The sequence below is a fragment of the Lissotriton helveticus genome, chromosome 12 (genome assembly GCF_964261635.1).
Source record: "Lissotriton helveticus chromosome 12, aLisHel1.1, whole genome shotgun sequence".
NCBI classification, from domain to species: Eukaryota; Metazoa; Chordata; class Amphibia; order Caudata; family Salamandridae; genus Lissotriton; species Lissotriton helveticus.
In genome coordinates, this window is record NC_136073.1 from 875,065,611 (window position 1) to 875,089,101 (window position 23,491).

The window sequence follows — 23,491 nt, forward strand, 5'->3', positions numbered from 1 at the left end:
AGGTGCGACGAAAGGAGCCCCTAGATTGTTGGAACTGAAGTGCACCCATGGACTTGGAGAAGAAGAAAAAAGATACCGAAACCGCTAAGATAGTATCTACCGCAGGGCCAAAGAAATCTTGGTTAATGGGTTGATTTAGTATTGTTGATTGCACTTCATTCTTAAAACCCCGAAATGCAGAGCCAGGCATGCCGGCGTAGTAATACGCTAGTATTGACAGACCTAGCAGCTGTATCAGCTGCATCCAGGGTGCATTTTATGGATGAGTTCGTGATAAATTTTCCTTCCTGTATTAGGTCGTTTGCTTTTGCCTTATACAGTTCTGGTAGGTGTTGTAATAATCCCTCCAGTTGGTCGTAGTACGCTCTGTCGTAACGTGCTAGGACTGCTTGGGTATTGGCAATTATCCAGGGATTTGCTGCCTGGGAGGCCACTCTTACCGGAGGCTTCTAAGATTTTTGACTCCTTGTCAGGAGGGGGAGCATCACCCGTTGCTTGTGAATTCGCCAGTTTCCTAGCATTAGAGACTACTAGTGAGTCTAATGGTAGCTGAGACTTAATGTAAGAAGGGTCGGGTTTATATTTTTTCTCAATCCTTGGATTGAGGACACGCGCTCTGGCTGGGTCTGTAAATATGTCTGGCGCATGTTTTAGTACACCTTTTAGCATAGGGAGTATACGTACACTCTTCTGATGTTGGGAAGGTGTCAAATAGGAAATCTTTCTCTATAGCATGGGTACTCAAACTTTCTCTCGGGGGCCAAATTTACAGTGTGGTTTGTTTCCGAGGGCCGCACCGGTGTGGGCGGGGTCAGTGGGGGCGGGGGTCCCTGCAGCGGATGCCTTCTTCGACTGCGCCACCACACCCAGCATACACACATCTATCTCCCCCCCCTCGCCCACACTCCCCCTTGCCACTCCCTCTTTCCATCCCTCCCTCGGTCTCTGTCCCTCGGTCCCCCTCTTCATCTCACCCTGCCTGTGTGTCAGCCCTGGGTGAGACAGCTTCCTGACCCACACACAGCCGCACCCAAGCACTTCACAGGTCGTTAAAGGTCATTTGCATGCTAATGAGGCTTTGTTGTATTCAACCTCTTCTTAGGCCCCTGCAGCTCCTGCAGCGGATGCCTTCTTCGACTGCGCCACCACACCCAGCATACACACATCTATCTCCCCCCCCTCGCCCACACTCCCCCTTGCCACTCCCTCTCTTTCCATCCCTCCCTCGGTCTCTGTCCCTCGGTCCCCCTCTTCATCTCACCCTGCCTGTGTGTCAGCCCTGGGTGAGACAGCTTCCTGACCCACACACAGCCGCACCCAAGCACTTCACAGGTCGTTAAAGGTCATTTGCATGCTAATGAGGCTTTTGTTGTATTCAACCTCTTCTTAGGCCCCTGCAGCTCCACTCTGGCTAAGTGAGAATCGCCCGACCCAGGCCCCCACAGAGCAGCAGAGACTCTCAGAGTCGCGCTGCAGCAGACAATCTTTAAAATAAAGAAAAAAAAATACATGGATAGGATGTCTGCAAGGTCCGCGGGCGGCCAGGGAAGGCTTGCCGAGCCGCCCGCGGGCCGTACTAGGAGTACCCATGCTCTGTAGGGTCAGTGTGCATGTGTACGCCATGATACTGAGCTGCCCTGTCCACTAGCTGGTTAAAGACGAGTGTCTTCAGTAGGGGATGGCTTTGTAGGGTATGAGAGGGATCAGGTATGGGTATTGGATCATTTGGGTCATTAGGGTCATTGTGGTCACTCCATGTGTCATCCTGGTTTCCCTGATCGTCAGGTTGTATAAAGTCATCCAGAGGATCTTTCCCCATGTCTTCTGTTTCATCATAAGATAAGGGTGTAGGAGAATATGGAACATAAGGCATGTTAGGTGTGAAAGGAGGTGTAAAAGGTCTTGAAGGAGATGTTCCAAAGTCCTTTTTCTTAGGAGGAACAGGAGAAGGGGTTTCAGAGTCCAATCTTCTTTTGTTCTTATTGTAAACTGTTATATGTCCTGTATCAGGGTCTATATTACAGTCTGTGTTGTTGTGGGCTCACTGGATCTGGATGGTTCTTCCTCAACTGTCCGTGGCTTTGTCGTCGAGGTTTTGGGATCGGTCGCTTGTATGTCTTTATTCTTTGATTTGTGGTGAGTCTCAGGCTTGAGGACTCTTGGGTGTGGAGCTTTTTTCGGCTTGATGGCCTTTTTCGGCTCGACCGTAGTCTTGGGCTCGTCGACCTTGTTCGGCTCGACAGGCTTTGTCGGCACAATGGCTTTTTTCAGCTCAATGGCAGTTTTAGGGTTGACTGCCTTCTTCGGGTCGACGGCCTTTTTGGGATAGACGGTCTTCTTCGGATCAACGACTTTTTTGGGAAATGTCTTGCTCGGTTTCGGGCTACCGGAAGGCTTGGGTGTGATCTTCGGAGCCGAGCCGGAAGGCGGGGCTTCTGAAGCAGTATGTCGGTCTCGGCTAAGGCTGTTAGGTAATGCTTTGACCAGAGCCTTGTCTGGAGGTGTAAGCGGAGGAGGGGCTTTGGTACGCACGGTTTGCCACGGTGTGATCTGGTCATCTGAGTCAGACTGGTCCTCAACGGTGACGATTTCTAGGTCTGAGTCCGCCGCTTCTGGGAGTTCATGTTAGTCATCGAAGATGTTTTCCGGTTCAGGTGCCTGTCGCTGCATCTCTTGTCGAGCAGCTCTTCGGTTCCGGATAGTTTTCTTCGACCGGAACTGAGCACGGACAGTTTTCCTCGTTGTGCTCCGGAGATAGGCAACTGTTGCATACTGTATGCTTATCGCTATGTGGAAATTTGGATCCACATTGTGAGCATCTTTTAAACAAGGTCCTTTCCATCGGCAGGAGGCCCACGTGGCGTCGAAAAGGCCCAACAGCCCGCGTCGACGACCGAGAGAGATGGAAAGTGTTGTCGAGGGATACCGAGCAGAAACAATACAGACGAAAGTAGAACGTTTTTGGCCTTAGAAAGTTGGAAAACTTCGGTCTCTAAGTTGGAGTTGTCGAAGTGCATCCGAACCCAATGGCGGAGAAAAACAATATGAGGATGGAGAAGATGCCCATGCGCCCTGTAGTCCAGGAGAGGAGTCACCTACCTCGTGATACTTTGAAGACTCTTCCAAGACAACAAGGTGCAAACATCCTGACCCAACACTAGGCGGCGATCTATGCTAAGATATGAATTCAGCAGCCCACATGCCTCGAACAGAGCATTTCCCAAATTTCTTAATCAATTTTGATTAGTCTTCTAGTAGGACAATTAAACACATTTTGGAGGAATAACAATTCTTCCAATTTACAGAGTCTGAAGACATGCTGCAAGCGACGAGTGGGTTCATTTTTCTAGGACATAGGACACTTAAAATTGAGTTATGAAAAAGATGGATTCTGATCAAAACGCTAGAAAAATCCAGATGTAAAAAACATTTTGCCAAGTTGAAAAATTTAAGTTTACAACATTTTCGGTCAAAATTTATGAATGGATGAACAGACTGCTCACAAAACCTGATTGAGGAGTCAGTAAAATGACACTAGTAGACGGACGCGAATGGCTCGAACCCTTCTCTTTAAAGGCGCAGGGTTAGCTTTCAGCCATGAGGCTTCGCACACCTGCCTTTAACACACCCGTCTACGGATAGACAAATTTAGTAGCATAATCAGATTATCATTCCCAAACATACGATAGAATATCTGTACTCATTTTTTTTTTAAAGTGCTCTATGGTCCTAGGCGCAAGTGGGACAATTCAAAGCTTCCAGTAAAGGAGAATAAGGGTGCTACTAACGGGAACATATTTGAAGTATGAAATGGTGAGTGTCGGCTAGCCCTCTGAAAACTTGAATCCTTTGGGGAAGCATCCTCAACCAGAGAAATCCTCAGAAGCGTATGACAGTTGGCCACAGCGCAACATTCACTTCCAATACTCAAGTCTGACCAGATACATATAGTTTAACATCCATTTTTATTGGTTCAAGACAACAGCCACAGTATAAAAACAGACATCCAATAAGCACACAAAATAAGCGTCTAGCAGTAATCTGTAATCACAAAATCTCACAAACAATGGCTTCAACTCTAGAAACTAACAGGCTGCAGCAAAAACCGTCATGTTAGAAATTTAGGATAGATATTATGCCCACTGCTTTAAGGATGCAATAGGTTTGTCTAGTAGGGCATCAAGTAAACTTATTCTGCTATATTACACACGTTTACTAGATTTGAGTCTTCACATGAAATTAAAAGAAATACAAATTAAAATTCACATCAGTTACAGGTTGTCACCAAGTAGAAATAAGAGATGTGAAGTAACTTAAGAACCTAAACAAATCGATACTAAGTGGACTGATCAAAGACCAGCACCACTTGCATCGAAGGGTGGGTGGAAAGGTTTTGGAAAGTAAGCAAAATGAACCCCATCTCAACCTTCGTGCAAAGCTGAACTTGGATATAAACTCACAAATTCACCCCATGGGAGAACTAGAGGATAATGGAAAATTTCAGGCATTTTGTGAGGTTTTTGCTTGCCCGTACAAAAATATATATATATATTGTCCAAGGAGAACCACACAAACTGCCTACGAACCAGGCAGGCCGTTTGCTACCTACCAGCTTATTTTGATTCCTGCCAAGTGGCTGTAGGGCTGCCAGTTCGTAGATTCACGCTGCAACACCATTTAAACGTCAATACTGCCATGTATGTTAGATACTGTGTAATGCTGCAGATAGAAGCTACAACAGTGGGCGGAGAGGCTATTGGACGTTTTCTTGAGCAAGTATGGGACCTCACAAACACCAGCTCAGGCCAGTCCAACTAGCGACAGAAAAAGCTGCAGTTTGCTAGACCTTCACCAATATTTAAAGCAGTAAAACTTAGATGCAATATACTTGTGAATTTCCAAGTGATCTGCTTGGTAACCAAAAATGACTGGTCCTACTTTGCTATGCAAGGCAGCATGTTTAGAGATCTTGTGGAGGAGGTCTCCCTCCAAAGCATTCAGAGCCACACTGAGGTGTGTGTGTGAGATTATACTGCGATTATGCACAATTTCAAACCAGAGTGTAGACTATGCATTCGGATATCAGCACATTTAGGTCGATCACGTCTTCAGGTAACGGCAACTGTTACGATTTAATTTGGAATCCATCTGCACCCTCATCATCCACAGTTCTAGATTTCCACAATTCACGTCTAATGGAATTGACAGATCTGCAGGAAGCTTCCTCAAAATACTGTTTTGAAAATATTCAATGTGCTTAGCTACTTGTGTCCAGCCACACCCTTTTGCAAAGTAAACACGAACCTCGCTCAACTGGGCTTAAAAGCATCAGGACAGCAAGGATGCAACATGTTTCATGGTACAGAGCAATCACAAACACATCATGCTCCGGCGCAGGTGTCCGTCGTTTCTTACGTCAAGCAGGCATGGGTCTGGTATGGAGTTAGAGCTCCTCCCTCCCCTCACCAGGTAGTTAATGCATGTAAATAAATGCCTCCATACTTGGATTTAAGGAGGAAATGATGTGCTCCAGGCAGAGAACATAGAAAAACAACTTTACAACTATTAAAAGGACGCTTTATTACACAACAAAAACAGCTTCCTTCATTAGTGGCTATTCTACGACTGTCTTCTTATGCAACACAAATATAAAAACCTAAACTGCTAAAGCAGAAATAAGAGTACAACGCACAGACGAAAACTATCACTGAAATTTAATGTGGACGATGCTTGCAGTCATCATGGACGGAACCCTGCAAATCAAAGAAAACAGAGTTAAGGATCTAAACAACCAAAGGTACATTGCAATTTGATGCAACTGAATAGTAAGTTTAGAATACTCGCACCCCAGGAAATAAAGAGCTTCGATTTTTTTTTTAAATAAACTCAATAAAAGGGTCACCCTCGCTCCATAAAAAGCAACACACCATACTGTTGCCTTGAAACAGAGCACCCTTCAGCAATATGGTCTGGATTGTAATATTCAAAAAGAAAGTGCACAGAGTAGAGACACAATCCTGTTCTTAGCTTTATGTCATCAGTTCAGAGATAAACATCTGAAGTGTTGTGATTCCATTAAATACCATAAAAGGAGCAATATCATCCCAAAAATCTGAAGTTCATTAAAGATCTTGGCTAAAGCACAGATAGCGTTCACCATATACAAAGATTAGAGTACAACTTACGCAGACTGAACCAAGTAAATTAACTAGAGCACTGATGAACATATTTATGGTCCTCCAAAAAAGTATGCCAGTGATTATGTCAAGAAACTTAATATCCAGGAGTATGGGAATACAAAGATGGCAAGATCCTCAAAATGCTCCTAGGACGCATAATAAACTCAGCAGCAGTTTTGGTAGGGGTGGAGACTGCTTCTTAAGTAACAGGGCTCTAAATGCAACTGGCAGTTGGTCTCTCGTTTCATTTCTGGAACAGCAGAATCCAGATCTGACCCAAGTTACTATTTAATGACCACCTCTGAAGAGGGTAGCAGATTGTTCAACTTCAATGAGGATAACAATGATGCAGGAATACAGTTGCACAAAACAAGCTTTTCTTTCTCCACGAAAGGGCTGTCTCCAATAGTCAAGAATAAAAAGGTTTATTACCTGCAAGTATAGTTTTGAAGCTTGAAACAATATCTGGAATCACATGCAGTGCATTTAAGTATGGGACGTATTTGGCTGCATGTCTTTTATCACATACCCTGTTGCTCCACAATTGTTTGCGGATTAATGTTTTTCGTGGGATATAGATCTGTGCTGCTGATCGCACAATGTCTAATGTAATTTGTTCTGCAGATGCTATTGCTCTATTATGACAAATTGACATTTTGTTTGTGTTGACTACCTCTTCCACTGTTTATTCTTCTATTGTAAAGCGCTCTGATACCCTCGTGGGTCACGTTCGCGCTATATAAGACTTTATAAATAAATAAAATAAATGTACTTTGTCATCTAGTGGTTGAGTTCAGAACTGTTTCCATTTCCACTTTCTGCCCTCTTTCCTTTTGGGCATCGACCAGTACATGGGTATTGTCACTAACCTTCAACATACCCTAAAATAAATTCCACAATGCCCCACTGTGTGGTTCACCATCATCAGATTCCCTCTCGTCTTTTTTGGTGGCCTGTACTTTTCTTGCACTTTTATTCAGAGGTATTTTATTCTGATCTCTTGTTTACACAGACCGCTCTATTAATGGCAGAAGGCTTGGAGAAAATTTTTCGAACTTCAAAATGCCTTCCAGGTAAATAAAACCTTTTCGTTCTGCAACATGAAACTTTTCTGGAGTCACATCCTTGACACCGATTATGTAGCGATATTCCCCCCACTTAGGTTTGGTTGAAGTGAGTGTTTGGAAAGCGGGGTCTTAATATATTCTGACCCACTTGTACTTCTGTATAAGTCTGAACGTCCACCCAATAGTGTTTTGTGAAAGTATGTAGTGATCACCATGTGGGTGCCATGCAAAGGTCATTCATAGATACATTAGCTAGAAACGCTAACATGGCTCCCTTTCTTTCTAGTGGAGTGTGCTCTAGGTATTTCAACTGTTATGTGCCAAGCTATTTTGTAGAATATTTGAATGGATTGCATTATTTATTTTGGGATGGGCCCTTTTGTGGCGGAGTATCTTTGTTGGCTAGAGTAAATGAGATAATGTATTCCCCTTTCTTGCAGGTAATATAATACATCAGTGTTATTGGATGTTAGCTTATAGATGTACCTGTAAATAATAGTGTGATAAAGTGCCTCAAGATGATTAGCCCCCACTTTTTGCATGGCTGTGGTGTAGTTTCAATTGTAGTGCATAGGGTCCCTGCCAACCAGGTTCCCTGTGCCAGTGCTTCTTCCCTAAAACAACCACAATTGTTACTTCTTCCCCCTGTAAGTCCCTAGTAAGTGATACCCTGGGTACCTAAGGCCCTGGAACCCCCCCCCCTCACTAGGACCATGACACTGCCCTTGCAGCTTTCATGCCCCTGTAAGGTGAAAGACGACAGTTGACATGATGGCACCCTGCCTGGGTGCTATGCCAGCCAGCACTGCCTGAAGGTTTAGAGAAAATCACCCCTTCTTGCAGACGTTACAGCTGTAAAGCAGGGTGCACTATACCACAGGTGAGGGCCTATCTACCAGAGCAGATACACCCCTACAATACTTAAGTCCGTTCTTAAATATTTCAAGTGCCAGGGAAGCTATAAAGAGCAGATGGACTGGAAACCAGAAAACTGGACTCTCAGCTCCATGATGGCTTCACTGAAACCAGGATTGTTTGGTGCCAAACAGCTCCTTGAAATAAATCCACCGATGCCAGCATTAGATTCATTTAAACATGTAATCAGAGCGCACCCGAGAGGTGCCCCCTGAAAACCTACAGATCCTGGTGTAGGCACCGGCTGGCTTTAGACAGCCTATTACACAGACCTGTTTCTTGACTCCCTGGGTGGAGAGCCTCTGCTCTCTGGGGCCAGAACAAATGTCCATCCTGTGCAGAGGTGTCACACCTCTCCCAGGATGGGCCAGTGCTTAAAGGGGAAGATTCAAAGGCCTGCCGTCTTTGTAATGGTGTCCTAAAATGATACCAAATACGCAACTTTATTTTTCTAACTGGTAATTGTGTTATTCAAAAACACAACTAGGATAAAGAAGCTTGGGAATAGAGAAAGGTCCTATGTGTAGGTAAGCTCCGTCATCAAACCTAGCATTGAAGACTCCAACCACACAAAAGTTACTGGCACATCATCATCAACGGTAATAGCATTGTTACAAGTGAATACATTTTTCCATTTGTTACAAATGTAAAAAAAATGACATGAAAATACCTAATCTGCTTTTTTCTTCCTTGTTCGTTTCCCAGTTTCTTTTGTGAGCACATCAGCGGCATCTTGCTTGGACTGCTGATCTGGAGCAGCAGGTTCGTCATCACCAGAGCCTGTACCTCTGTGGGATTAAAATGGATTATAACGGAGTTGGAATTTCCAATTTTCTTTAATTCACATACCACAAAAAACTGCTATGGCATGGCAATAAACAAAGGTATAGCCCAGCTTCTACCAAGTGCTGGTGCTTTGGCAGAGGCACAGGGCAAGGGAATAAGGCAACAGCAGCAAGTGGGGGGAGGAGGTGCGTGGGAATTGTTTGTGGGGATTAGGATCAGCAATAAGTGGTAATGGAAACAGAGGTGCATGTGGGTCTTACTGTTATACTGGCCCACTAACAAGAAATTCTACACACTTCAAAGCATGGAAGGAGTAGTTTCTGTCCTGTAACTCCAGTTCTGTAGTAGGGGTATCTCTGTTATAGTCATAATCTAGTGAATAGTCCCGCCCATGTGCGTGGACCCCGGAGCAATCAAAAATAATCTCTTATAGTGTCAAAAAATGCAGAAAAGCATAGACACTTAAGAGAGAATTTAAAGACAGATAATGCAGCCTAAAAAGGCTACACTGTCCAGTACTTCAACTAGAAATTCCACCATAAAATCCACAAAACAGCAAAAGCCTGTACAGATTTCCCTTGCTTTACCAGCAAAATCCCTCAGGAATGATAAAGAGAAGAACCTGGACAGACAAGCCCCATAGGCTGCCATTATGTGGCTCAAAACAGGATACTGTGCCTTTAAGAGAATCTTCCAGAACCTTCTCCCAGTATCCCAGAATGCATAGCAGGTCCAACTTAGTTTCAGTTCTTTTTGAAGGCGTAACACGCCAGACCTGTAGCATTCCATAAAGGAATATGTCTCTCTCCACCGGGGAGGCGGGAGGGCGCTTATGACTATAACAGAGATACCCCTACTACAGAACTGGAGTTACAGGACAGAAACTACTCCTTCTGTAGTAGGGGATCTCTGTGTATAGTCATAATCTAGTGAATAGAATGGCAAGCCCATCCCCACACCAAAGCGGCGGTGGAGAAAAGAGAAGTAACGCCACTACTGTGCGAACAGATTTCGCAGCGAAGCCTGCCCAACCTGAGCGTCTGCCCTGGCATCAGTGTCCAGGGAGTAATGCTTAGCAAAGGTATGAACCGACTTCCAAGTGGCCGCCTTGCAGATTTCTGCAATCCGAACATTACGGAGCAATGCGGTCGTGGCAGCCTTGCCCCTGGTGGAATGAGCCTTAGGCTTACCTCCTAAGGTCTTATTAGCTTTTTGGTAACACAGCTGTATGCAGGACACAATCCACCTAGAGATAGACTGCTTAGAGGTCGCAAGACCCGTCCTGACAGATCCATAATTGATGAACAATTGGTCAGACCTACGAATATCCCTGGTTTTATCCAGATAAAATTTCAGCACCCTCCTAACATCCAGGGAATGCAAAGACCTTTCCGCTGGAGATGAAGGATTCTGAAAGAACGTAGGTAAAGATTTAGTCTGATTGATATGAAAATCAGAAACAACCTTGGGAAGAAACTTAGGGTGAGTACGCATAACAACCTTAGCAGCACGAAATACAGTACAAGGTTCTTGGCAACACAACGCCTGAATTTCACTCACCCTGCGGGCCGATGTAATGGCCACGAGGAACGCCGCCTTCCAGGACAGGTGCTGCAACGAAGCCTTACAAATAGGTTCAAAAGGCTCCATCAATCTGGACAGCACCACATTCAAGTCCCATGAAGGCGAAGGAAGCCTGACAGGAGGGAACACTTTCTTCAAGCCTTCCAAAAAATCTTGGATCACAGGGATCTGAAAGAAGGAAGTCTGAAGGGCATTTCCTGTAGGCAGTCAAAGCAGCCAGATGAACCTTAATGGAATGGACATTAAGGCCAGACTGCGCCAGATGTAGCAGATATGGAAGGATGACATCTTCCTTGCATGTCGTAGGGTCATAGTTCTTAGACTTGCACCAGATGCAAAACCTCTTCCACTTGTAAGCATAAGAAGTCCGAGTGGAAGGTCGCTTAGCCTCCTTCAGTATGTCCATACAATCCGCTGGGAGATTCAAATGGCCATATTGCACTATTTCAGGAGCCATGCCGCCAAACTCAAAGACGAGAGGTTGGGGTGCACCATCCGCCCCCCGAACTTCGTGAGAAGGTCCGGCCTGCACGGCAGCTTCATGTGAGGAAGGAGAGACCGGTGAAGCAGGTCCGTGAATCACCACTGTCTGGGCCATTCCGGGGCAATCAGAATCATCTTTGCCCTGGATTGGGCGAGCTTGATGAGAACCGCTGGAATCAGGGGAATGGGTGGAAAAGCGTACAGAAAGCTGTCCGACCAGTTGATCCATAACGCGTTCCCCAGCGTCCCCGGCTGGTAGTACCTGGAGGCGAAGTCTCGGCATTTGCTGTTTTCGGCGGTGGCGAACAGATCTACGTCTGGAGTGCCCCACCTTGCGAAGACTTCTCCTAGTACTTCGTCGTTTATGACCCACTCGTGATTTTCCTGAATCAGTCTGCTCAGCTCGTCTGCCTGAACATTCTGCACACCTGGCAGATGAGTGGCCGTTATCGAGAGCCCTCGAGCCAGAAGCCAACGCCAGATCGCCTGCGCCTCCTGAGACAGAGTGCGTGATCTCGAGCCCCCCTGCTTGTTGAGGTAATACATTGTGGTCGTATTGTCCGTCTGTGCAAGCAGAGAGTTGGTCCGGAAGGACGGTTGAAAGGCCTTCAGCGCCAAGTGAACAGCCCTGAGTTTGAGGAAATTGATGTGGTACGTGGACTCCGACGGGGACCACGACCCTTGAATCTGCAGATCTCCGGAGTGCGCTCCCCATCCCAGGAGAGGAGAGAAGCATCCGTCACAATAGTCTGAGTGGGAATGTCCTTGTGGAAGGGAACCCCTCTGAGGAGATTCTCCGCTGAACACCACCACTTCAGAGACTGAAGAGCATGCAGCAACAGTCGTATCTTGTCGTCCCAAGAGCCTCTCCTCTGGTCCCACTGATCTTCCAAGCACTCCTGCAGCGGTCTCATATGCAGCCGTGCATGTGGCGTCAGGAAGATGCAAGAAGCCATCGATCCCAGCAGAGAAGACACCGTCCTCACTGTCGTGGATGGAGCGGACAGGAGAGCCCGAGCCTTCCGAAGGAGTGATAAACGTCGCTCTTCCGAAGGAGACACGCTTGCAGACAGCGTATCGATGGAGGCTCCCAAGTACTGGATGCACTAGACCGGAGTCGGGACAGACTTGGACATGTTGATGTGCAACCCCAGCTTGTTCAAGAGAACGCACGTCTTCTGGCAGTGTGCTTGAGCTTCCGAGAAGGAGGCCTTGATCAACCAATCGTCCAGGTATGGGTAGACAAACCCCTTGTTCTTCCGCAGGTGTGCCGCTACCACTGCCATGCACTTCGAGAACGTCCTGGGCGCAGACTTCAGCCCGAACGGAAGTACCGTGTACTGATAATGATTGGTGCCGACTTGAAATCGCAGGAACTTCCGGTGTTTGTGTGCAATGGGCACATGGAAGTATGCATCCTGTAGGTCTATGGCACACAGCCAGTCTCCCCGTTGCAGCTGAGGATAAATCTGATGCAACGACAGCATGCGAAACTTTTCTCTGCGAATCCATTTGTTTGCCTGTCGCAAGTCCAGAATGGGCCTGAACTCGTTCTTGTCCTTCTTGCGGACCAGAAAGAACCGGGAGTGCAGACCTCTTCCTCTTTGAGACAGAGGTACATCTTCTATCGCCCTTTTCCTTAGAAGGATGTCGGCCTCCGCCTGGAGCTCGCGCAGTTGATACTGCGAGCTGACCGGAGGAATCGATGGAGGAGGGCTGATGAACCGAAGACTGTATCCATTGCAAACAATATTCAGCACCCACTTGTTCTGAGTAATTCTTCTCCACTCTGCCAGAAAAAATTGAACGCTTCCCCCCACCGGAGCGGGTAACGGATTATGGGGAAGTAACCGCTCAGGGGCGAGACCCAGCCGGGCCCTTGTTCGCGGTAGAGGACTGCTGTCCACCTCTACCCCTCTGACGTTTCTGGAAGGGTCTTCTGTATTGCTGCGGTTGCTGCTGCTGTTGTTGCCCAGAAGACTGTCCCCTTCCTCTACCCTGCGACCCGAACCGCCGTTGGAACTGGCGGTAGGGTTTCTTTTCTTTCGGCTTCTCCAAGCCCACAGCCGTCAGGGTTTCAGCCTCGGCCTTCATCCTGGCCATTTCGTCATCTGCGTGTTTCCCGAAGAGGGTGTCGCCGGAAAACGGCAGATTCGCCACTCGTTGTTGCGCTTCAGGCTTGAGCGACGTCAGCCGGAGCCAAGCATGGCGCCTCTGATTGATACAGAGGCAGTATCCATGCGCGGCCAGCAGGGAGATATCGCCGCGGCGCTGATGGCCTGGTTCGAAACCAGCATCCCTTCCTGGACGATCTCCATGAAGTCCTCTTTCCTGTCCCGCGGGACAAGGTCCGCAAACTGTTCCATGGAATCCCACAGTGCACGGTCGTATCGTCCCAACAACGCCGAGTCACTGGAGGCCTTCATCGTCGTGGAAGACGTCCCACACGCTTTCCGTCCCGCGGAGTCAATCCAGCGGCTCTCCTTATCCGGAGGCACAGTGGAGGACGGGGAGGTAGCATGTAGTTTCCGAGCCGCCGTCACAATCACCGAATCAGGCACTGGGTCCTTCCGCAAGAAGGCCGGGTCCGACTCTGGAGCCCTGTACTTCTTGACAAGCCTGGAGGGAGCAGCTTTCACCACCGCCGGCGTAAGGAAGAGCTGTTCAGCCGGCTCAACCAGTCCCGGCACCAAAGGCAGTAGGGGGCGAGACAGGTGCTTCATGTGCAAGGTCTCGAAGATCACAGAAGTTGTGGGCGTAGGGGCCATCACCTTGATCCCCAACTTCGCCGCCCCTCTCAGGAGAACTTCCTGGAACGTGCCAATGTCATCTATCGGAGACACCCTCGTCTCCGGTGAATCCGACAACGTAGGCGAATATGAACGGGTCCCAGAGGCCGAATGGGACCTGGACCGATGTCTCCTATGGCGATGTCTGGATCTCGAGGAGGATCCGTGTCCACTCCTAGATCTGTCCCTTCTTCCTGAGCGTGACCTCGATCTCCTGGGTCTGGGACGCTCCGCCGGCTTCCCCGGGTCGGACGTCTGGGGCTTAGGAGGAACCTTCGGAGGTGTCGGAAGTCTGGGCATCGACACCGATCTCGGTGGAACCGGAGGAGGAGCACCCGGGCCTGCGGTCCTGACGGAAGAGCAGGTAGAGGAGGCAATGGAGGAGGCGTCGAAGCCCTCGGAGGAGGCCCTCTAGGCAAAGGAGGGGGAGGAGGCTGTATAACAGTCTTCCTTGGTGTATACACCTCCGGAAACGCCGTTCCCGACGAGCCACCATCCTGTTCTGACTGAGGGGAGCCCCCCACATTCTTCGGCCTGTCCTTACGACCCCCTGACGTCGAAGACCGGTGTTCAGACGTCAACCGTGGTTCCTTCGACGTCGAGCGGCCCTTCGGCGTCGACCGGCTTCTATGCCTCGACGTCGACCCCGACCAGATGGACGAACCTCTAAACCTCGACGACGGTCGCTGGCGCCTCGACGGCGACCAACGTCGACCTCTTCGATCGCCTCGACGTCGACCTCTTCGATCGCCTCGACGTCGACCTCTTCGATCGCCTCGACGTCGACCTCTTCAGCGCCGGAGACCTCTTCCGCCTCGACGGCGACCTTGCCGTCCTAGACCTCGACGACGAGGATCCCCTCGACGACGACGATGGCCTCGCCCTCGACGGCGAAGTCGCCTCGACGGCGAGCGCCAACGCCGGGCCCTCCGATGCTGTCCGCTCGACGCCGACGACGAGGAAATAGACACCGGGTTCGACGGCGGCCTGTGTAAGTCCCTCGACGTCGACGTTTTCTCGACCCAGAGCCCTGGGGAGACCGGGAACTGGCCGTGGACCTTCCTCTCGACGTCGTGGTCCGAGCAACCGACCCAGATGGAGACCTTGGACGTTTGCTGGACTCAGCATGGGCAGTAGAAGCCCTTCCAGACCCACCTTGAGCCTTCAGTCTTCTTTCTTCAAGTCCCTGAAGTCTGATCTTCCTCCTGTCCTTCAGGGTCCTGCCAGAGAAGCCTCTACAGATCACACACTCCTCTGGGAGGCAGAGGATACACACCTCATGGGGGTCTGACTTGGCCTTCTTCCTGGAGCACTCCGGGCATTTGTCGAATAATGCAGGCATTATGGACAACAAAAGAGTGCAGAAAACCAAGAAGAAAGTCACCAAAGTACTTTAAAAGTACACAAAATCGAATTTAGTGAAAAAACACCAACAAAACCCTTGAAACGGGAGAGCTCAATGCTCCAGGGTCCTGCTTGCAGGAGCCGGAAAAAAGAACTGAAACTAAGTTGGACCTGCTATGCATTCTGGGATACTGGGAGAAGGTTCTGGAAGATTCTCTTAAAGGCACAGTATCCTGTTTTGAGCCACATAATGGCAGCCTATGGGGCTTGTCTGTCCAGGTTCTTCTCTCTATCATTCCTGAGGGATTTTGCTGGTAAAGCAAGGGAAATCTGTACAGGCTTTTGCTGTTTTGTGGATTTTATGGTGGAATTTCTAGTTGAAGTACTGGACAGTGTAGCCTTTGTAGGCTGTATTATCTGTCTTTAAATTCTCTCTTAAGTGTCTATGCTTTTCTGCATTTTTTGACACTATAAGATTATTTTTGATTGCTCCGGGGTCGACGCACATGGGCGGGACTATTCACTAGATTATGACTATACACAGAGATCCCCTACTACAGAACAAGTCTTATTTTCTGATCAAGATGTACATTTAATGCAAGGTGCATAAGGGGAGCGATTCAGAACGCACTAAAGAACAAGAATAGCAGTTTACCACAGTACACTCTACTGACTCTACCAGGAGAACGAACCCTGCTCTGCCTTAGCAAGAAGGAATGCACCAATAGCTTTGTTTTCTATGTAAATAAAAAAAATCCTCACTACAATCAAATGTTCGTCAGTCAGTCACCACTCATGACTAGCGTGCGGTGGAATAATGGACTGGTACTAACCCCATAAATAGTACTTCTACCCAAAAATGTGTGTGCTTTCTCACACCCGGATACCCTGGAATAGTTCTCTTGAGACTTTCAGCAGGTATAAAAATTTTTTAAAGGCAAGTTAACATTGGAAGCTGGTCTCAAAACATGCAACTTATTGTTTTAACCGGTGCATAGCTGACTCAATGTTTTAGAGACAAAAAGTGTTTTCTTAATTAATCCTGAGTTAGCTATGTTGGCATTAAGTCACATGGTTAGGATTTGGACAAAAGGTCTACTGGGTTGCCTTAGCTCTGGAGACACTAGTTACTGAGCCTGAACGCGAACTGAAGTCATGAACTTCTCCCAAAATATTTTAATGCCCCAAACCATAGACTGAGGCCAACATTGAAGATAAAATAGATAACAGATGTATAATTAACATACCAGTGAGAATGTATTACTTTGATCCGCCTCTTGACCCAGCATTAGACTACATGCAAGGAGTAACATTGAGAGCTATGTTTTTCATTGCTTAAACCAATGGTCTCCAAATTGTGTACCTGTTTATTTTTGTACTGCCTGCAACATCAAAATAGTGAGCTGGCAATCCTAATCCTAAAACTGGAAGTTTGTTGCAGGATCAGCGTATTATTTCCTCCACCCTCGACCCCTGATTAATGCCATAATAGAAATTATATCTGAAACCCTACGCCACCGTCAATAACATGCTTAGTTACTTCACTCCGCATTCTCACCCTTCACTTTCACGCTCACCCTGCACTAATAGCGCATAGTTATGAATTTCCCGCATTTGCCACATAATCCATCATCTGCTGCATAATTTGCAGATTAAAAAAACTGGCTCAAACAGCAAATTATGCAGCACAAAGCGCCTTATTTTGTGGTAAGCATTACTCCATTAGTTTGTCATTTTAACTCAAGGGAACGCTGTCAGGGGGAATATTTCACCTCAGTACCAGTTTAACACCCAAATACAGCAGTAAGCAACTACAAGATTACCAGTCCATCGCTCCAGAACACTGTCACACTAAGTAAATTTTGTTCCGTTGGAGCTAAAATCGTTTTATCTGCACTATGTAGCAAACTGATAATTATTTTGAAAACGAGGCTGCTGCAGAAACTCACAATTCCAGTGGCTTTGGCATTAAGTGACTCAATCAATTAATGGCTGGTAAGAAGGTTGATTTCTTTTTTAACTTTCTACACTACCACCCCACCCTATGATTTCAGGAAGAGGCATCACAACCTCAGTATTAATCCAGTATTAAAATTCAGGGGCTTTGTGAAAGCGGAGTCCATGGGGTGGCAGGTAGAAGGCCAGCAGGGTTGCGTTCAGATCCAGAGCCCTAATCCTCTCGATCCCTGGGGCCTCACAATAATGGTCTAGGACAGTGGTTCCCAAACTTTTGACTCCTGAGGACCCCCATTGAGTCACCACTGAAAGCCGGGGACCCCCAAGCAATTTGTAGGAGTTAAATTTCAAACATTAGAACAGTAATTCGAAAAAAATACACACGTGTGCACACAAAACAATTACTCAAAGTACTAAGGATTTTGGGGCCAGATGTACGATCATTTCATTTAGCGCCACGCAATTGGCGACACATTGCGAGTGGTGAATTGCGAGGTGCTAAATGAAATGTACAACATGTGTTTAACACTATTTGGTATTCCCAATGAGGTCGCAAATTGCGAGGTTCATTAATATTAATGAGCCTCTCGCAATTTGTGAGTCCATTGGGAATGCCAGCCCTCCTAAAAATGGTGGCCTGCTGGGCTCTGCAGGCCACCATGTCTCGGACTGCTTTTAAATAAAGCAGTTTAAACAAAAAAATGCAGCCTGTTTACCATGCATTTAAAAAAGAAAATTAAACGTTTTTGTTTCATTTTCTAAGGGCAGGCAGAGGTCAATGGGACCTCTCCTCGCTCTCCAGCAGGTACATTAAATCACTGGCATTCTCTTGACACTTTTATTGTTGCTGGAAAGCTGCTAATTATACAAGAAACGTTTCTGTGCTTTTAAAACTGATACCTACGGACCCCCTTGGAATGTGTCACGGACCCCTGGGGGTCCGCGGACCACAGTTTGGGAAACACTGGTCTAGGAGACAGAGGAAAGGAGCAAGATTCATAGACACAGTCGAAGAGAAGGCCCAGAATAGGGAGCACTGTATGGGGGACTCATTTTGTGTTTACAAATGGCCAGAGACAGCTTCTTCAGAGAGATACCCCAAAGAAGGGGACACTAGAAGTTTTTTTTTTTTTTGGAACATTGGTTAGTAAAGCTGTTACTGCTGCCAAGTGCTTAAGTGGCCACTGCTGGTTATCATTAAGGAAGCAGATGCAACAGGACTGGGGCCCAGGAATTTGAGGAGCCCACTGCATCACGGTGAGCAGTGGAGCAAGGGACTCACGTCTGAGCATACCGTGCCAACTTATGGCGAACAAAGCGGTACTAAAGTGGGTGGTGATGGACGGAGCATCTGAACCAATCAAACACTCAAACCCAGTCAAAAGATATGGGTTTAATCCATCACCGTTTTTTAGCCCACTCTGCCACCCCAGTTCAGACATGGCCATATGCAAATCAGTCATGTCAAGTTTGATTGGTTCAGATGCTCCGTCCATCACCACCCCCTTTTGTACAGCCGCTTTGTTCGCCTTAAGTTGGCAGGGTATGCTCAGGCATGAGTCCCTTGCTCACTTTGCCACTGGATTCAAGCAAGCCTGGCTGAAGACGGCTGAAATGCCAGAAACCGGTCCTAGGAAGCTTGTATCCGGTCCAGGGAAGGCATGGCTTGGCAGTGCGGGCTGGACTGTTGCCATGAGGCACAGGGTCAGACTGATTTGCATATGGCCATGTCTGAACTGGGGTGGCAGAGTGGGCTAAAGAACGGTGATGGATTAAACCCAGATCTGTTGACTGGGTGTATTTGATTGGTTCAGATGCGCTGTCCATCACCACCCCCTTTTGTACCGTTATCATTAGAGCAGCAGTTGTAGTTGCATTGGGGGTCAAAGAGTGTAAGGGGCTCAACACCCTAAGTAAGGGGAGCAGTTTGTTTGGGATATTTGTTTTTGTTTGAAGCATTTTCTGTTTTAGAAGTCTCATATTTAGTGCGGTCCATAAGTTATAGAAAAAGTAAACCTGAAATTGTCTCATAAGCCCTGCTCCCCCAATCCTTGCTATAAAGGTTTGGAGGGTTGCCCGACCTCATTTTTGCTTGGGGAGGGTTCAGAGTAAAAAAGTTTGAAGACCTCTGGCTTAAACGATAATACATATTTAAGGCTTAACCAAGCTGAAATTTGAAACAAACAAATGTTGGTTACTAGAATCACTATCTGAAAAGGAGAGGTGGTACTTACAGTTTCACACCTTCATCTTCCTCTTCCTCCTCGTTTTGTTTAGCTTGCTTCTGTTTAGAAGAAGGAAATTTAAAAAAACACTTTAGCTGTGACAATCAATTCTCACTTGCATATGAACCACAATATCAGAAGTTGAGGGCAAGGGAAGGGGCATTGAAGTTGAGTCCATTTGTCATGGCATAAGTAACTCCATTTGCAAATAAAAGCAGCCCGACACTAGACGATTAGATGTCTGGATGCGGTCCACCATCACAGACTACATGCATGTTACCATTTCAATGTAGTGTTGGCTTTGAGAGTGGAGAAACCTTAGGAATCATCTGAACACGTGGAATGTTGCTCAATAACAGACTTCTACAGCAATAGAAATCTTATCCTGCATTAAAAAAAGCTGTGCAGAGATCTTTAGCTCTGGCACTTAAGCAGACTGAATATGAAAATCAGACTGGCTACCATGGACGATGAGACCTACACTGCATCAGGTTTGTAGACCACAAAGAATACTACACAATACCAAGTGAAACTATGAAAGTTAAGCATGGATTAAATAAGTCTACCTTTAGAATGTTTTCTATTCTAGTCCAAAGCTTTAGTCCAAAGTAGTCCAATGATTGTTTTTTTCAATTACACAAAATTTAACTTGAAACAATCAACCTGGGAACATTTTAGCTACTGCTCTATTTAAGAATAAGCAATTATCAATTTTATTGCCAGCAAATCAGATTTATCCTGAAAAGCTAGCAAAAACTACAAGGTTCTTTGGCACACTTACTGTGAAAAAGGGATTATAATGCAGGCCTAGGGACATACTAGACCTAAGAATATCAGGCAAATAAATGAACTTTTCCAATAAAGTGCTGCTGGTCGTTTCCACCTTAAATGTAAAATTGTAATATAAGATGATGTGGCACAAAAAGCCACTCCGACTATCCACCTCATGACAAGATCGAAAGCCTAATTTATATTGAAGAAAGGTGAACCAGCATCTACTGACATCACTGTGGAGACCGCTGCAGACACTGGAGTTAGGCAGCCGAGCATCATAATGGCAATGAAATAGTAACAATGTCTGAAAAGCACAGATTTTCTAAACTTCAGACCTGCATTTTCACATGCCATGGAACTATGACAAACTGCACTTAAAAGAGAGAGCGACTAAATACAGACCAACACTGTTCAGGTACAATGTCCTAATTATCTGGCAATATTGGGAGCCACAGGATTACCACCAAGGTGGAACTGAAAGAAAATTTAAATAGGTGGAAACGCTGTCGTTGAAGTAGTAAATCCGCTTTACATGCAGGAAACCCGAAAAGGATTATATACAACTAGGAGATAATTGTGATCGGAAAAGGAGAGTACGGTCTGGTGCCCTGTGCAGGGATCTAACTCAGACTACATCAATTGCTAGACTAGAAAACAAACAACAAGTTACAAGGGAAGATTGGCTCCTTTGGAATTCAAAATCGCCAAGAATATCCTGGAAAAAGCTTAGGAGATCCCTAAAAACAGGACTGGCTTTCCCAGACCTACTGGTCTACTGCCACGTTTTCCATTTTAAAAACTTTAGGTTACTGGCGGATAAAACTGACATCGTCCCTAGGTTTATTATTTAAAGCGCTGCTGCAGAATGTACCACGGGGTCAGGCACACTTTTTGTTTAAGTATGGAGACCCGAAGTTTTTAAAAAAAAATAAGACTTAAGATTCTGGGGACAGCTCTAAGAAATTGGGTTTTTACTAGACAGAGGCTGGATATTCCCTATTACGCAGCGCAGGCCCCGATCTGGGAATCTCCTGGTACGCCGGCTTGCCTTGAAGACCAACTATCCCGGCCTCTCAGGACATCGGGGATCGAATATTGGGGGATCTCCAGGAAGACTCACAGCTGTTAAATTGGGAGGTTTTATCAAGTCTGACTGGGGGAACTCACCAGATTTAAATATCTCCAGCTGTCTAGATGGTGGTTATCCAGACCTTGGAATATCAATAAACCTAATCCCAAATTCGATCTTATATTCAGGACTGGCAGGTGGAAAAAACTAATTTCTTATTGGTACGCAGCTATGTTAGAAGCTGAGAATATCGCAGAAACGGAGTTACATAAACTGTGGGATAATGTATTAAATCTTGATAGTGAAGTCTCTGTGGGCCTGTGGACCGATTCCTTTACAACCTTGCAGGCTGTGGTAAAGACTGCAATACTGAAGCGGAATCATCTCTTCACTATGTATAGGGCATATATAACTCCCCAAAAATTAATGAAATTTTTTAACCTAGAATATGATTGCCCCAGGTGTAGACATTTGGCTGCAGATGTACACATGCTCGCTGACTGCTCTGAGATAAGAAACTATTGGCATGGGCATGGTCCAGGGTTTTCTGGAAAATGTTCTCCAACTACCGTTGGAAATTACCATCAGCACCATTCTTTTCGGGTTGAGCTCTGCCTACAATGTCAACGATCCCCACACAAGGTTTATTTTTTACGTCATGCTTCTTGCTAGGCGCAAAATTTGTAGAGCATGGAAAGACCCAATACCCCCGCCTTTTCAAACTGTCTCAAACATGTTATTTTTACCAGCAAACCCGACATGGCATGTGACCCCTCAAGTTTGGAAAAAATCTGGGCGCCCTTAGTGGCCTGGCAGGATAGGTGAAAGGTAATTTGTCTTCCTATGATTTATCCTGGGATCTGCTGGTTCCCTTATCTTAGTAATGCAGGGTGTCAGATACGGCGCGAATAGGAGTGGATTGGGAAAGCAGTGGCAGCTTGAGGGATCAGGCATGGCTTCTCCTGAGTATGGTCTTTAACATCAGGGCCAGATAAGGTTGACCACCTCATTTGAGCTGCCCAACTTTCCCTTCAAGAATTTCACAATGGTATAGGAGGAAAACAAAAAAAAAAAAACACAAAAAAAACGGACTAGCCAACAAACATCTGTAGAAGCACAACTAACTTTGTACACATGGGAGGAGCCTTGCCAGACTGGAAAACATGCACTAAAAAAGAAAATAAGAGACTGGAACTCAAACAAAAAGGGACGAAAATATCAATTAGCCACTCCACTATGCTGCCTTATATGCTGTGCCCGATGCAGTGAAACTTGACACAAAAGTGAAGAGCTCCTCACCTCATTAACCACCTTAGCCGATGCGAAGTGCCTGCCAGAGAACACGCCAGCTTTTGGGCAATAATCAGAAAAGATGGTGAACTTCGAAAGGGCGCAAGTGTTCTCCAGCACTAGATCTTTCGTAGATACACATGCCTGAATTACTACAAGTCGTCTGGCTGAAAGCCCTCTGCAGTCTATGTTAACACATCAATGCATCCAGACACTCGATAACAACTAAAGAGACAGTCTACAAGCAGTCAGTCAACTCGCCTTGCAACATTAACTTTGTTGAATCAGGCAACAAGACGCCAAAGTCCTTATCCCTTTCCAGAGGCTGCCACCAACCAGATTCCAACCGAGTCTAGTGATAGGGAAGAAAAGCTCTTCAGAAAAGATACTTTTCCAATTAAGGTTGGATTTTTCACCTTCTTACAAGATCCGCTACAGGACAGGCCTTTATTATTCCCCTAATGAGGTAGGTCACAAATTGTGCCAGTGCAACCATCACAGGGATGGTAGCCCGCTATGGTCAGCAGACCACCAGGTCTGCGATTGCTTTTAAATAGAACTATTTTTTTCTTAAATTCAACTAGTTTGTCTTAACTGGAAAATGGATGCATTTAGACAAAACTGATTGAAAGTGTAATTTTTTGTTTTTTTTGTTTTTTAGAGTAGGCAGTGTGCAACCAATTATTGTATTTATTTTTAACATTCACAAAGGGGAAGGGAAGTGTTGGTGAAATACAGTTCAGTCGCAAAACATTAATACATAACACTACGATTCAGAAGGAGCGCCATAAACACCTAAAAAATAGCAAAATACCAAATGAGCATTAGGTTGCAAACCCACATAGCGATTGGGTAACAAGTTACCGAATCACAATTTGGGGTTTGTAAATTTCAAAAAAGCATATTTGCAGTTGCAAACTGGGACCTCAAAAAAAGCTTAGTACATCTGGCCCTTTATTCCTTTAGCGTGGCCTTAGCAAGGCTCCCACAGTCTGTTGGGTGCGGCCTGGGTGCTGTGCGCTAGACGTGC

General features: G+C 46.2%; 1 protein-coding gene across 1 annotated transcript in view; it reads right to left on the reverse strand.

The window, feature by feature from the left end:
- Positions 1-3,946: 3,946 nt before the first annotated feature.
- The window catches only part of LOC144799117 (uncharacterized), a 51,653-nt gene continuing 32,108 nt past the window's right edge, over positions 3,947-23,491 (reverse strand). Inside the window, exons 9-11 of the mRNA XM_078670313.1 lie at positions 19,338-19,387; positions 8,832-8,949; positions 3,947-5,753 (exon numbers count right to left, since the gene is read on the reverse strand). Coding sequence (XP_078526439.1) covers positions 8,832-8,949; positions 19,338-19,387 — 168 coding nt within the window. The 3' untranslated portion in view covers positions 3,947-5,753. The remainder of the gene's footprint in view (positions 5,754-8,831; positions 8,950-19,337; positions 19,388-23,491) is intronic.